Below are 16,274 nucleotides of genomic sequence, written 5' to 3'. Positions count from 1 at the left end.
GACAGCGTAGTGGAGGGCTTCGGAAATTTCAATCACCGGAGGTTTATTAATATGCACAGTGAGAGGTGCCTTACGTTTCGCTTCCATCAAAAAACGGCCATCGCAGCCAAAATTCTGAAATATTGTTGCGTAAAAACTTGAACACCATAGGCTAGGCTCAAGAGTCTCTGTACTTTCCTGTACAAGCATTGCATTCTATGCATTCAGTCCTGTGCACTGCGTGCATTAAGAAAGATCCGCCACTCTTCTTTGGACGCCATGTTCAGGTTTGACTCCATTACTACACTGCAGTTCTTTAAGAACAGCACAGTTTTTACATGCTGATATAAGGAAACCGTCATTAGTGATGATTGATGAGAAATGTTATTTGAAAGTAGGTGTCAAAAATTTGGAGCTTTGTCACATATAATAGGTAGCGCATTTGCCTAGTATCCTACGTTGTGAGATGACTCGAAAGCCACTGTTGAGAAAAGTACTTCTGGCAGTAAATGGATGGCTCTGAATCCTGGAGTGAAATAAACATCTTATAAATAGAACATATTAATTTTCCCAAATTACTAAAGTTTTGGCATACATATATGCTATAGGTTAAAGGAATTTAAGTTGCCAGCTAGAATTGCAGGAGGCAGTAGAAAGTCAAGGTGGGTGTAATGAATGAGAGAAGTTTGCTTTGTGCTGCTATAGGCGCGGTTACGCTGTTCATTGCTTTTTTGTTAAGCTATTTTCCAGCTGTCTTCCTGCATCTCTAATGGCTGACATTTTTCTCTTGGCGTAGTTCGTAGACGGGCGTTCGTAAACCACCAGTGTTCGCTGACTGGCGCTCACACACCGGCGTTTGTAGCATGGACGAAAGGAGGGGAAGAACGCTGTCACGTTCCGCTCTTAAAGACGTAGCTTAAGCGTTTTCTGCCATATGTGCAGTGAACTTCCATACGAAGATGCTGTAGAATTCAGTCCATCTGGAATGTATGAATTTGAAGTCGGTTTCAGTTTTCTTCACTGAGATGTGCTTTAATGTTTGGGTATTGGTTTTACGTGCACCTTAGTGCCCATGACTGGACAAGTACATACTGATCAGGGGGTTCTCCTAGTAGGTTCCATGGAAACTTGGGATTCCTTCGAGTGCTTTTCAGGAACTCTCTAAGCACTTCAATTCATCCACTACTCAACCATCACATTTTTTCACCCACTTTATATCGGGACTAGCCACACTGTAACTGCTTACAGCAGATTACTTCACTGAACTGCAAATTATTAATTGAATTAAGGCACTTCTTGAGGTGCCATGTGTTTGTGTGTTCCTCTTTACATGCATATTGGATAGGTAGACATGGAAGCAAAAAATCAACATTAGAGCAACTCTTGTGGCCTAGGGGCAAGCCTTGGCGTGAGTTTGGCGAAGTGGCGAAAAGTAGAATTTGTGGTCATTGAAATAATTCTCCTGTGTTTTATGCAATTCATGCTCAGTATTTGATACGCAGAAAGGTATGTTATGCCTGTGGTGAGCACTTCTGACACTTCTTTTGTTCTGTCTCTTCTGGTGCTTTCTGGAACGCGCACTTGGAACTTGGCGGAGTAGCTCCTGGCGGCATGGATCATACACCTGTATCCCTTGCTCGATATCATGGAACACCTTCTCGCATGTCGGCAGCTCAAGTAACCCCTCTGCCCGACTATGCTGCCATGCATACTCCAGAGCTGCAGAGCCAGCTTCAGCGATTTGGTGTACGCAAGTTGCCCCGGAACAAGGCTGTCAATGTCCTCCACCATATCTATGATGAGACTCATCCCCGTGCGTATTATACCTTGCTTGCATTTTAAAGCTGAGGCATGTTACTTGCCTACTCTACTCTCCTAGACAACTGTAGTGTAACCGTGGCTGTAGGTCTTTGAATGTGCTGCTTAATGTGCCAGAGCTCATTGTCGTTCATCACTACTCTGTGTGGACTGTTCTCTTCTGATAAATGAGAGGCCATAGGCCAGCTTTTACAGAAGCCGCCGTTCCTTCTTTGCCTCTGGAATCTGCCCTGTCCCCCCGGCTTTACCAGTATGACACAAGTCATGGAGGCATGCTGATGCACCCAGTGTTGCCATTGCTAGGCCTTTTGGGCGTCATTGAGCTGCACATTCTTCATCGTTTTAGACAGTGTGTTTGCAAATGATCAGTTACCAATCGTGACATGCAACGAATCCTGTTGGCTTTGGTTGCAGTGCCATTTGGCACTCAATTGAGGTTAATGTTATTGTAAGGCAGTTTCTGTGAACCTGGATAAAAACCTAAACAGATGCATAGGGGAAAGAAGTTCAGAACTGTGGATTGAGTGATTTCAAAATGCTGCAATGTCACAGCAGGGCAGAAAAAGGCCACTGGAGTACAGCTCTCTTTCTCTTTTTTTTTGTGTAATATTGCGGAAGCAGTGACCAGGTGGCAGTGTTGTGCACCAGGACTTTCGAGTTGCGGAATTGTCTGTTTGGCTTTGTGACACAGTGTCCACTGGTTGTCCGCTGCCAGCACAAACATACTGAGATGTTGCTTGCTCGCAAAATGTTTCTCAAACAAACTTGGCACGGAAGGTGTTTCAGTTGCTCCTGAGTGTGTAGTTGCATATTTAGCGTGTTTGCTTTTTGATGTGCCTGTGCTGCAAGCAGACGAGCAACAGGGACTGTGCCACGTCAGCAGAACATCCAGCCAATGAGATGGCCGTGCTACTTCCTTGTTGATGCCCCTACGATTTCACACAAACAAAAAAAAAAAAGAAAACATTGATAGCTCTACATTAGTGCAGCTAGGGGATGCCTTTCTTTGTACACTGGTTGCTAAATTAACCCCTTAACCGTTTCGGACGAGCGCCAAGCCGTCCCCAAACCGTTTTGGACGACTATAGCTCGTCCTCGCTGAATAGGTTCTTCCCTTCAGCGTTTCGGACGAGCAATGCTCGTTAGTGGCTTAGATGGCATTTTGCTCGACAGATGGCAGCACTGACCTGATAATTTAGTGTTTTTCTACCACATAAACGTCTTTTTCGTATGGCAACATGGGTTTTAAAAATGGCATCCGGCAGAGGCGACGCGTGCATTACTGGCCCGTCTTCTCGGAAACGACGCTTTTCTTCGTCGTCATCTTCTTCGAACGATGGTGATTCAGACACTGAAGTGTACATTGTTTCAGGGAGCGAGGACGACAGTGATGACTTTGTGCTGAGCAGTTCTTCCGTATTGTGAGAAATAATAAAGTTCAGAATGCTAATTTGACTTCGTGTTTGCTTGAAAAATTTTTTAAAGATCGAATGCATGCTTTTTATTGCAATAATAACCGAAATCAGGAATTAAAAAAATAAGCAGTTTTGTTAAAAAATTCGTTGATATAACAAAACGGTGAAGGGGTTAATAAAGAATGAATAGAAGACGTAATTGGCTGTGGCAGGTCATCGTTGTTTTTAAAATAAAAAAATTATCTCAACATGGCATCACATGCATTAACAAGAACAAAAATGATCTCGCTCTTCATTTTCCCGCATCACTTATATGTCATCACATGCATTAACAAGAACAAAAATGATCTCGCTCTTCATTTTCCCGCATCACTTATATGTGTTGAGAGCCATTTGCTGAAGTTTTTCTCAGGAAATCTGATTGAGGTGTTCTGGTATCTATTTCAGTGGTTCCTGAAACACCTCAAAGGCCTGCGCTTCAGAGGACCGGAGCAAATGCCATTGACGCTAGAGACTATAGAAATGAACAGTTAGCTCGGAGCAGTCAATCTGAGCAGTTTCCCACTAGTGAAGAACAGTACCACTACAGTGTGTCATCAAGGTAACCGCTATACAGAGGTCTGAAATTGCGCGCAGCAAGCATGCTTGTGCTGAGCATAGGCATTAATATAAGCATGCTGATTGTTACAAGAACCTCTCTGTAGGGATATTAATAATAAAATATGTTTGTTTACATCACTTGTGATGCTCTATGCCCCAGATATTTATTTTGATGTTTCAGTGACTGAAAAAAAAAAAAAAAATCATCTTTCCTACACAGGAGAAGCACAGCAGTAGCAATTTTAGCCAACAACATTCCAATGCCAAATGCATAGAAAGCATGGGTAGTGTCTCTGTTTTTGCATCAATCCATGCACAGGTTGTCGTTACTTCTAGCCTGAGCATTTTGTACATTTATTGTAGCATTGGCTAATTTTTATGCTAAAAGAAACAAAAAGTCAATGTGCTTCCGTTTGGTTCTCATTTTTCAAATTCTTTAGCAGCACTGATGAAGATGGGACATCTGGTGATGATAGCGACTGTAATATCATTGAAAAGCTCAGGCACTTCTTTGAGAGAAATACAGAGCTGTCAGAAAGCATCTTAATGTATGAGGTGAGCCCATTCTGCACAACCACAGCTTCAGCCGCACCTTTTGCTTTGGCAATTATGACACATGCATTTGTGGTTGCGTTCTTGCCTATTTCAGCCCATTGACTTCCGAAAGCTCCGTCTAATTCTGCGGGAAGCCAATATCAGGATCTCATCTAAAAGCCTCATAAACTATCTGGATGAGCAAGTGAGCATTATTGAAACAATAGCCTCTCTCTCTCGTCAGGCGACGTAATCCTTTATATGGCGTTATCTTGTAGAGTTCTGAAGAAAGTACAGCTTTTAAAGGTATACTAGTAAGAGCATGCTCTCATGGATCTTCCTTTGTGATCACATAATAGTGAGCTAAAAACTATCGGTTTAGGCATGAGTTTTTCTTTTAAATTGTCAAAAAATGAAGTTAGGGCGCTTGGTAGCAACTTTGTGTAGTGTTTGACCTTTGCAGCTCTTAAAGCTGAACTAGTCACTTGTAGCAGGTGTACACTTTTTTTTTCTTACTACAATTCACAGTTTCTTGCACAGCTTAACCCTCTTTCTTGTCTCGTAGCGATAAAACACTGCCATTTCGCTGGCAAAACCACCTTAATGCTTACACTATCAGTCTAATAGAACCTATGCATCTGTTATATCACACACCTTATTGCCTCTGCCTGCTGCCTACGCCACAGACTGTTTACAGCTTTGTGATTTCATGATTTTACACAACTATCATGAGAAAGCAACGTAGATTTAAAAAACAAATTATTTGATGTTAGTTGGCCCCAGGCTAGGCGTAAGTTTATTTGATCTGTCCTGTTTCTAATTTCTGCAAATATTATGGTGAGTGAAAATCCTCTAGAATGTCCTTTTAATAAGTTTGCACTGCTGCATGATTAGCAGGGCTGTAAACATTACCTTTCATTCTGATATTGCTTGCAGGTGGTCAGAGATAAGTTATCATTACTTAGCTTTAAAGAATTTTTCTTTCTTTTCTCTCACTGTAATGTGCATCACCATACAGCCAGTTGTGCAGGGTTTTCAGGGTTTTCAAACTGTTGCAGTGCATCACATTCACCATGCCTCGTTCTGAGAAGCAACAGGCAAAGCAGAAGAGACGACAGCAAAACTTCAGGCGTAGGTTGCTTGGCAAGCACGGCGCCACACAACAGAACTTGCCTTAAACACGTGCTGGACGTGCTCTTACCTTTGATCCGGGTCTCGTGAAGAAATTGAAAATGGACAAAGGAAAAATCAAGCTTTTCATACTTCAAGATTCACCTGCTGGCAAAATACAGTGTTCTGTTTCTGCCAATGCTTTGGGTCCCACATTGGTGTTCTCATTTTGTTGCTTGTAGCTGCAGCAGGCAGACACAAAGCTGCCTTTGCCTATGAATGGTCCGGAACGCACTGTTGCTGTAACAGAACTCTGATATGGCACCACGTAAATAGGGCGTATGCCTACTTTTCTGTCGCATGTGAAATGCCTTTGTGGGCAAGTCAAGACAACATAAGTACAGGCAAGGTGATCCTTGCTGGTCAACGCACGTCTAAACGAGCATACCTTCAAAAGGTGCAACAATGGTGGTGGTAAACTGGATTTTACTTATGCCTGTTGCTTACTCATGACACAAAGGTTAAAGGGGTGGCGACACAAAATGTTTCTTGGAGTAACTTTGCTTTGGGATTGTGCGTTTAACATTAGTAAACATGGATGACCACATTGAATTCGCCAGCACTCAATTGTAATTGAATTTTCTGTATTCTTCAGTCCTGGTTTCAGGTTGCTGAATGAAGTCACGAGTACAAAGTCAGTCATGCAACGTCATACTCACTTGTGACGTCGCAATCATCGTTCGGCAACCTGTGAAACCAAAACTGTGCAGCAAGAGACATTCACTTATGTTTTACTGAGCTTAGGCAAACTTCACGCAGTGGTAAAGTTTGCTAATGTCTGGCGCATAATTCCAAAGCAGAAATATACAAAGAAATATTTGGCGTCTCTACCCTCTTTAAATGCGGCTTGCAGAGTGGGTCAGGCAACCTACCTTTGCATGCTAGTTATCCTAGCCTATCCTGCTGCCTGACTGAACTAATGCACCAATGTCAAAAGTTTCTACGACAATCTCCACTTGACCCTGCCTCATTCATAAGAACCCCATCTGCAACAAGTAAATTACCTAAGTTGACAAAGACTGCAAGTAATTAGAGTAAATAAAACGTCACTTTTGCCAATATCACAGTGGACAATGTCACTGTTCTGGATAATCGTGTTGTGCATGCGAGAGGGCCTGGTCTTGGACAAGTAAAGCTACACGTGAGGTTGGAGCCTGCATCCACTGTTTTCTTTCCCAGAGGGTCTCTGTCTCAGATTATGAGCATGTGACATTGATATTGCCAAAACAATTTGTTATTTGCAAAAGTACCTGCAGAAGCACATAATGTCAGCTTTCAGGTCAAAATTTCCATTCTAGCTTAAAACATTTCAACTACAGTATTCGGTTTCCTTTCTTAAATGCATTTCAACAACCAAAAAATTATAGGGGACACTTAAGATGTGCCTTCAAGGGTGTAATGTGATAGTGTAGGCAACCACCTGACATATAAAGACCTGCTTTAACCAAACCATATGAATGTACCTGCCTAGGAGCAGCGTGCCTGTCTCTGCATCCAAAAGCTCTGGAATGTTGATTCTTATTGCACCTTCCCACCTCAAATCAGCAACCCAAGTTGGCAGCTTCTCCCAACTTCCTGGTATTATGTGGTCTCGCTGAGTTCCACAAACTATCGGTGCTCGGCCATGTCGGCTGCCAGTGCCGTGCCCGTGATTTTTTGCTTGCAATGCCAACACCGCATTTTCTGGGTAACAAGGCCTTTACAATGCAACAAATTCAAGGTTTCCAACAGCAGCTAGGTGTCCCGAAATGCGTAAACTTTTGGCTAATTTTGTACCAACACGTTTCTCCGTCCAGAAAACACTATGCACAAGTGTGTATGTCAAATAGTGCCTTTTTAATGGTAGACGTTAAGTCATATACATAGAAAAGAAATCATAAATAAGTCTCAACATTTTAACTGCGGAAAGCAAAGGAAAGCTGTAGTTTCAGTTGCCCTAAAACTCCAAATGACCGTGGCCGATGCCACAGTGGAGGCAGTAATATACACATCTTTATAGAACAAACCTGTTTCGAGGGGGCGGCAGCAAAAGTTCGGGCAGCTTTTCAATACTGAAGTGAATGTAAAACAAGGAATGAGCTCAATGAAGAGATGGATGTTTTCATCGCCTGCGTAACCTGTACATGATATTCTGTTTGCAAACATTAATATTAGACCAGCTCTTTGTGCTCTACAAAAGAAGAGGTATGCAAATCAGGGAAGCGAGGGAGACACAAGAGTCTTATGTACAGGGACGTCTTTGTAGATGACAGTGAAGGATGAGTGGCCAATGTACAGATCAGGAGGTGACAGTGTGCAAGCAACTTGGCCTGTGAGGGCTCAACAGCCAGACGCCACATGAAAGAGAATTTGAAATGACTGTCTACAATAAATAAGTTAGGAGAGCAAGAGCCGACTGCTGCAGACACCACCCGAGGCAAGGGCGCAGATGAGAAGAGATCGCGGCGCGTGGTGATGGTCCCGCGGAGAATAAACAATGCACCGGAGAGGATGACAAGAGCAGTCTTTTTGTTTAGTCTCCTGCCTCTGCCACTGTTTTGCACCCTACAAAATAGACTCCACGACCCGTCCCGTAAAGCTGTACAAGGCCCCATTTTACAAAAAACGTATACCAGTCAATCACCACAGAACGACGGGTCACTGTCCTCATTGTCACTCGACCCATCAGAGCAGATGACCCGCTTTCGCTTTTTGCGAGGTTTTTTCTTTGCCTTGTCACTCACTGCAGCAGCACCTTTGGAAGTCCGACCCGGGGGCCGCCCACGATGGGCAGGCGTTGACAACCGCTGCCGTGGCACCGGGGTGGCCACGGCAACTGTCGGCAGCGCTGTCGTGGGGGGTGCCGCGGGAGCAGCAGTTGTGCTCGGAGCAGTAGTGTTGGGAGCAGCACCGTCGTCTGTGGCTGGGGCCGCGGTGGCCGTCGCGGGAGCCGTGGGAGGCCGGGGCTGTCCCCCATCCTGGTCATCGTCGTCTTCATCTGGATCAATAGTCAGCATCAGTTGCTTAAAGTCGAGGTAGCGGCGGCAGAGCTCCTCTCCAGTCGGCTGCTCCTCATCTTCGGTTGCCAAGAACTGCAGCGTCGGCTCTGGATTGAACCGAACCCCCGAGCGCCGGTTGAGGGCCTTCTCATACGTTTTGGCGGCCTCGTTGGGCGAATACTGCTGAATGCGGCTGTCTGTGAAACCATAAGTATCCTTGAGTGTCTGCTTGACAAACAGAAGCAAGATGCAGCCCTGTGCAGCCTGCATGCTCTCCTGAAGGGGAGTTAAGTCTGGTGGCAGCCTTGCTACCAGAGCATCCAGGTCATCATCATCGTCTTCCTCGTCGTCATCTTCTGTCCGAGCCACCCCGTCACGAGACAGCAGTGCCTCACGAAAACTCTGTAGCAGGTTGGAACCTGCCACCGACAACAGGACGTCGATGTGATGCATGACAAACAGTGGCTCATCTTGCACTTGATACGGAAAGTACACTATGTTGTCGGCCACATACAGCAGCTCCGCGAGGGGCACCCGTGCCTGTTCGTCAAAGAGCTTGAGCAGAGACAGCAGGAAGGCGCGCCGACTCTGCCTGGTTGCTCTGAGCACAGAGTAGAGGAAACCGTTGCGGCTCACTGGTGCCTCTTCCGAGCGGTAGCCACGTACGAGAGAGCCCGGCTGCTGGGCGGATCGGTGCATCTCAAATGAGAGGCGCATGCCAGCATGGGCCTTCATTTGGACAAAGCCCGGGTACTTTTTCTCCAAGTCCTGCAGCAATTGGTCTGCCTTGGTGCGTAGCAGCTTGTCGTCATCGGTGCCCAGGCAAGCCAGGTGTGGGACCATCTGGACTGGATGCACAAGGCCCTGCCCCAGCACCAACTGCAACACCTGGAGTGCAGCACGACGCACAGCTAGTGTTGGGTGGGCAGCTGCTGCCAAGATATCCTTGAGGTAGACCTGCACCACTGTGCTGGCCATTCCAGAGGACACATCGCCCATCTCTTTGAGATTTTCCCCTTTCGACAGCTTGCTCCATTCTGCATCACGGCGGATCATCTTGGCCTCCTCTTCCAAAAGGTAGGCAGTCAGGTTCTTGAGCACTTGCACCCGAGCTACAGGAGATGCTAGGGGGCTGCTTAGTAGGTGCTTGTACAGTTCCTTCACCTCGGGACCCAGCATCAAGTCATACTGACGAACAAGCATGAAGCCTAGGCCTGTGAGCGCCCTCTGCCTTATGTCCTCATCTTCATGCTCGGTGAAGTGCAACATGGCTGCAAAGACACGCTGCTTCAGGGGCTGGTCAGCATCTTCAGCAGGCTCTGCAGCAGCATCAGGGGCAGGCTCCAGGTGTTCAAAGTCAAAGTGCTGACACAGCAGCCCCAGGGTGTAGAGGCATCGCTGCAGACTCTGGCGATTGTTTGAGCGGCCTGCCTGATGTTCACGTCGCATCAAGCATAGCAACATGAAAAACTTTTGAAACATGTCGCGCACTAGGGGGTAGTTGTGTGTCACACGATTTACCACAGCACTAAGACAGCTCACACTAGACTGAAGGAGAACCATTGCGTTGCGTATGAGCTGCTTGGCAAGATCTTCTTCAATTTGTGCCAGAAATGATTCACTCGGGTGCTCCATGAGGGGCACAACTAGTTCGAGACAGCGAGTGACATGCTGCAGCACCTGATACTCCTGTGGACTCGATGCACGCATGCTCAGGTACGGCTGGATGGTGTGTGCGTGACGTACCAGCAGCTGGGGTCGGATGCGGCTGAATAGGTACAGGGTGCCCAAGCAAGCCACCAAATGTTGTGAAGAGGCATCGCCTTCTTCCAGCCGCAGCAGCCGTTCCACTAGACAGTCCACAATCTGCCGACAGGACTCGAGCACGCCTCTGCGCTGGCCATCTTCTCGATCTTTCAGAAGACCGCCCAGCAACTGCTCAAACCAGTTGAGGCCCATCTCTCGACAGGCAGCCACAACGTGGGTGATGTGGCGCACTTTTTGCAAAAGTCGTTCTTCGCTGCTCTGGGGCGTAAACCACATGCTCTGGAACACCTCACCAACCAGCTTTTTGATGCCCTCCTCGTCATTCACACGCCCAATGATCTTGACACATATTTCTGGGATTTTCTCAAACTCTGGCTGTTCAAGGCACACATCCTTGAGGATTTTGATGACTCGTTTCCGAACACTGACACCCGTGTCTAAGATGCGCTCTGTTAGCATGTCATAGTATTTGTGAGTCAGTTCCGGCCGCACCAGGATGAATTTTCCCACTAAATCTACAGCTGCCTCGCGGACACTTGTGGAATGATCCAGGAGACGTCCATGCACACCTTGCCGCATGTCTGGCCGGCCCAAAATGGATGGGTCTGCCTCAACAACAAGTGTCAGACATTTCATGGCCTTGGTACGCACAGCCACTGCAGACTCGCTCAGCACCCGTAGAATCTGGGTGAGGTAGACGTCAAAGCTTTGTGAAAAAGGTCGCCGGGAAGCCAAGAAACGTGAAATGAGTTCCGCAGTGGCATAGTCTAATGTGCCTTGCTCAGATTTGAAGCTGCTACCAGAATCCTGAGGCTTTGCCAAATGCAAGAGAAATTTCTTGCGCTCCTCTACCAGAGCCGCAAGCTTGGCTTGCTGCTCCTCACTTGGTGCAGCAGGCTTTTTTTCGTCTTCGTCCTCGACATCCTCGGGTTCACAGTTGCGACGGCTGGCCTTGCTTTTGCTTGTACGGCTGTTGGACTTGCTGGGTGTCTTGGTGGTCTCCTCGTCACCGTGGCTCTTGTCTGCTTTGGCCTCGGCCATAGCGTCCCTGTACCACTGTGCCACATAGAAGCGCCGCGAGAACTGCAGTGAAGGGTCACTGTCAAGGTTGGCATCCAGGTAGTGAAGCAGGGCCCTCTGTAACAGCTGGGTTTCATCCATGGGGCGGGCACCCTTGGAGAGACTGGTCAGGGGCAGGTCATCTTCCTCGTCCTCCTCAATCTGGCGGAGAATGTCCTTCACTGTCTCCTTCTTGATCTGGCTGCTGACAGCATCTTTACGCAGTCGAGCAGCCACAACACCAAGGTAATCGAGAGAGGCCACTCGGAGAGACATGTCGAGGGACTTGTTGCTGAAGTTCTGCACAAGCAGCCGCCCAAGAAGGCTCAAGATCAGCTCCGAAGCAGGCCACTCGGGCTTGTTCACTGTGCTTAGCAAGTCCTGGACAAAGTTCTCAAACACTGGCCTGTAGTCCATGTCTTCATTTTTTGTACCGCACTTGCGCAGAAACACTGACAGGAAGTTTGCCGCAGTGTGCACAGCTGCATCATAGGATGTGACAATCAGTACATCTGTGTCCACCGCGGGCGTCTTCTCCTTGCCTTCACTGGCATCCTTTGGTGCGGGGGTCCCTTCGGGAAGCTTAACAACACTGTGGATCAACTGGAGAACCAAGGCCGTCAGCATCTGGATGTGCTCTTCAGAGTTGAGGCGATAGTTGCGCAAGCTCCGTTTGCTGGTAGGCAGGCGAGCAATAGAGGCCAGGATATCCTCCAAAATTAGCTGCCGATGCTTTTCATAATGAGCAAAGATGGTAGTCACCAGACGCAGGGCATGCAGCTGCAGCTCGCTGACGCCTTCAACAAAAAACGGCCCTACACCTAAGGTGGACACTTGCAGAATTAAAGTGTCTGTCAATGTCTGCAGGCCCAAGAGTTCTGCCAGCAGCCCCACTAACTCGTGCAGGCGATTGTAAAGTTGGAGCACAGCCCGTTCCTTCACCCTGTGGGTTGCATGGGCTCGTTTCTGCCTTGCGTTGCAGCCTTCCTTCGTACGGGTGTCCACTTTGTAGACTGGGTCAAACACTGGGTAGATGGTGTTTTGGATCTGAAATTTGGCAAAGATCACAATACGCTCAATCAGATCCTCCAGGAAGACCCGCTTAGGCATGTTGGCTGAAGTCATTATGTACAGGGCGGTCAGAGAGGCATCTGCTGAGCGTGTGATGCGCTCCATGGTTAGCTCGGCATACAGACGACCTTCCTCATCCTCTTGATCATCTTGGTCCACAGGGCAAAGCTTGGCACCATCCACTACATTGCGCTCCAATATGGATAACAATCGGACAAGTCGCTCAGGTGGCACTTGGTTGGTGGCTTGCAAGATTTTCAGCTTGGCTGCTTCGTTGCACAGCTGCCGCAAGAGCGAGGCTGTCACCAGCGCTTCTGGAGGGCACCCGACCTCGTCGTCCAACTCTTGCGTCAGGTCGAGGTCTTCCATCGAGTCAAAGATGGCCTCCACAGTGCGCGAGAAGCGCTGATACGTATTGCTCTCCATTAATTCCTCTGCAGACAATGGTGTGGGGACAGGCTCCTTCTTCATTTTCTTCGGCTTTAGCTTTGGCCTTTCTTTAACTGGCTGTGGTGCAGGAGCAACTCTGCTTGGCTCTTCGTCGGGCTCAAATGCAGAGTGTTCACTCTCACTGTGATGTGAATGTACTGGCGATTCTGCATATTTGGCCTTTTGGTGGGTTCTGCGCCTGTTTTTCACTCGCTCACTCAGAGAGCTGGCATACATGTCCATGCTTGACCTCTCCTTTGTAGGCGATGGCCGGTGGCAATTGCGTCGATCGTTTCCTTTTGTTGTCTTCCCATCAACACTCTCCCGCTGCTTACGCGCTGGTCGCTTACGTGCCACTACATGAGGACCGTCGTCATCGTCAGATGAAGACAGTATTCGGCTGTTTTCACGCACAGAGTTTCTCACAACCTTGTTTTTGTTTGATGCCTGTGCAGTCTTTGGAGTTGGGGCTTCCTGTACACTCTGCTTGGTTGGGGAAGGTTGTGCAGATTTACGAGTGGCTTTGGGTCTACTGTCCACATTATTAACCACACATTCTTTTGGTGGCTCCTTAGACACCTCTCGTACCGGTGGACTCACAACAGGAACACTGTTTGCACGTTCCACAGTCGGGCACACGGGCGATGGCGGCACAGCATTTTGCACTCCCACACCACCACCACCAACACCACCACAGGGCGCAAGCACAGCACACGGCACAACCGGTTGAACTGGGCACTGCTGCTGCTGCTGTGGCAGCGGCTGTGCAGGACTGACATGCACAACGGGCGACTCTGTCCGCTTCTCGCACGGAGTCACACAGTTTCCGTTGGAGTAGAAGTTCTGGTTGGGCAGTTGCTTGGGCACTTGGGGCGAGAAGGGTGTCCCATCCAGGATGCCAGCCACTGAGTGGTCGTGCAGCGGCGGATGTGGTGTGAAAGGTGTGGGCGGGAAAAAGCCCGGGCTCCCATCCAAGCCCTCTGCAGGCGAGCACAGTTGTGCAGGGCTGTAGCCCTGCTGCTGCTGCTGCTGCCAGGGAGGTGGCCCCTTGAACAGTCCCCGTGCCACCAGCAGCTGGAGCAGGGGCGAGCAGCCTTGAGGGGGCAAAGCACCGTCTCCACCATCTTTGAGCTCCACATGGTCTGTGTTGACTTGGGCCAGGGCATCCACCACGGGAGGCAGGAGGCGGGCATCACTAGCCAGCACCCGTCGGGCTTCCTCTGCTTGGGCAGCCGGTAACAGAGAGCGAGCTGGACCCGCTCCAGGCAGCGCAGAGGGCAAAGGCAGCTCCAGCAACAGCTCAGTGATGCTCTGGATGCCCGCGAGCGTTGTGATGGGCACGCTGGGGCCCTCGCCATTCATCATGCCGCTGGGCCGGGGCTCAGGCTTGGCCCCGGGCCTTTGGCCTCCTGCACGAATAAAATGTAACTCAGCTCGCTAGGAAAAATGTAAGGTTGAAATAATGCTGTTCTCTTACTGCAGAATATTTCTGCCGCTCCTGACTTCACTTGTAGGCACAACAGGAACACCTTTGTCCCCACTAAAATCTGCACGGGCACACGGTTCCGGAAACTAAAGCATGCAGCCACACTGGCTACTATAGTCGGCCATTCACCACGCATGACAGCATTAATAAAACAGCGACGTTACTTGCCTGGAGTACAACGTCAACATAAAAGTGACGTTGAACTGAAGTTTTGGTTCAGCTACAGCAAATCCTTCGTCGATTAAAGCCGACACTACCCACCATGTTGGTCACAAAAAGGGTGAGGCATAAATTAAACGTTAAGCCCCAGCGATGCGCCGAGAAAACTCACCGAAAAAGATGACCCGTCGTTGCACAGCGCACCATTTATATCGAGTATCCAACTGCGACGATGTTCAGCAACATTCCCGCCTTGAACAAGTACAGGGCAAGCAAGAACTCGCTGCAGCGGTTCCAGGTGACTCGCACGTGCTCGAGGCCGTAAACATTGGCGTCCCAGTCAGGAATACGTGAGTACTGCCTGCATGGACCAGTCGCCAAAGGGCAAGCTGAGCACGGTAGAGCACTCGGCAAACATTCTTCACTCTCGGGGTTATTTTCACGCCATCAACAAAACAAACGTGTCACTTGGGAAAATGAGTGAATGACGCGGGTCCTTCGTTAGCTGTGCGTGGTCATACTAACACGAAGTGACGACACGCTAAGTAAAACGGTATCAGATAGCCAAACTGACGCTTGCTCCGTGCATCCGTCCGTCATCGTTGCTCCGGTTACAAGCAGCCAAGCGCAAGTAGACCAAGCCTAAACCGACCGCTTTCGAGTCGCGGCGAGACATTAGTACGTAATTAAATGGGAAGATTATGACACACGCAGACATAAAGTACACAGTTTTACTATAGGCAACGAACCATCTATCCGATGTTTCCGTATACATAGCACCGTATTAGGCTTAGACACAGGTAGACATCGGCGGTCAAAGCTGCCACAGCAGACGTGCTACCACCAGTCCCAGTGTAACGCTGTCACCGCGAAAGCACTTCAAACGCGAAACGGCTTCTCTACGAGCACGGAGCTCCGGAAAAACCACGAAATACTCGGCGGCATAAATGTTTACGTGCTTCCTAGGCCTAAAGTGGTTGCCAGCCAAAGCAGAAGTGGATAACCTCCATTTCATGTCATATGATCGAGACAACATAGTGATCGGCTTACCTTTGCCATGGCGGTTGAATTAGCCATCGCGTAATTATTTTTCCTGTCTACGCGTTCTCCAAATGTAGCATCGTAACCCTTTACAAGACGTCTGTGATTTTCTTTTTCGAATGCACTCTCAAAACGGATCATTGTCCGCCATTACTGCAAAACAGGAAGACATTCTCAACCCAGGAATTCAGCACACTAAAAAAAAAGAAGCAAACAGTCAAAGTCGTACGTTCACGGGGTACAATTTTTTAAAAAACAAATTTCACGCATAGTGCCTCTGCGATGAGCGAACAGTTTAGTTGTCTCGACATTTTTGCACATGATGCCGCTTCGAGAGTAGGCAGAAACCCGTTATATTTTTGTTGATTGTCTGCTTAGTAGTGTGTGAGCTAGCTGCTACGAGTACGAGTCTGCTGTTGCTGTTCAGCCCTGCTGTTGGTGGAAAGAAAGAAAAAATATACATGTACGAAGAGCTAGTGTGTGCCACAAGTGCCGGCGCATTCGTTATGCTACGCAAAAGCGCACCTTCTGCAAAGTTCACGTCTCGTTGTTGATATGCCACTGCGCGTGGTATGTGGAGCGAGCGCCGTAGTTAGCGATCGACTGATCGATGCGAAATGCAGCTTAATAAACGTATTCTGTGCCTGTGCCGTGATCTCTAATTCAATTTTTCATCCTGTGTATAAACGTTTAGCGTTTTGTTCTGTCTGATGTAATTTTACACACTTTGGGAGGGCACTGGAACAACACTACTCTCGAGTCTCAACG

General features: G+C 48.2%; 2 protein-coding genes across 2 annotated transcripts in view; one reads left to right on the top strand and one right to left on the bottom strand.

The window, feature by feature from the left end:
* The window catches only part of LOC146191755 (uncharacterized), a 76,337-nt gene that overhangs the window by 32,093 nt on the left and 27,970 nt on the right, over positions 1-16,274 (top strand). Inside the window, exons 15-18 of the mRNA XM_084602265.1 lie at positions 1,580-1,792; positions 3,660-3,813; positions 4,253-4,367; positions 4,462-4,551. Of these exons, the coding sequence (XP_084458391.1) occupies positions 1,580-1,792; positions 3,660-3,813; positions 4,253-4,367; positions 4,462-4,551 (572 nt within the window). The remainder of the gene's footprint in view (positions 1-1,579; positions 1,793-3,659; positions 3,814-4,252; positions 4,368-4,461; positions 4,552-16,274) is intronic.
* On the bottom strand, positions 7,330-15,682 carry LOC146191756 (nipped-B-like protein A). Its single transcript, XM_084602262.1, has 3 exons — positions 15,516-15,682; positions 14,638-14,826; positions 7,330-14,229 (listed from the first exon to the last, which is right to left on the bottom strand). The coding sequence occupies exon 3, from the start codon at positions 14,183-14,185 to the stop codon at positions 8,132-8,134; it is 6,054 nt and encodes a 2,017-aa protein (XP_084458388.1). The 5' UTR covers positions 14,186-14,229; positions 14,638-14,826; positions 15,516-15,682; the 3' UTR covers positions 7,330-8,131.

The sequence above is a fragment of the Amblyomma maculatum genome, chromosome 4 (genome assembly GCF_055883805.1).
Source record: "Amblyomma maculatum isolate TAMU_Amacu chromosome 4, ASM5588380v1, whole genome shotgun sequence".
Lineage (NCBI taxonomy): Eukaryota > Metazoa > Arthropoda > Arachnida > Ixodida > Ixodidae > Amblyomma > Amblyomma maculatum.
The sequence above is the reverse complement of the archived record's forward strand: the minus strand, read 5'-3'. Positions and strand labels throughout refer to the sequence as shown.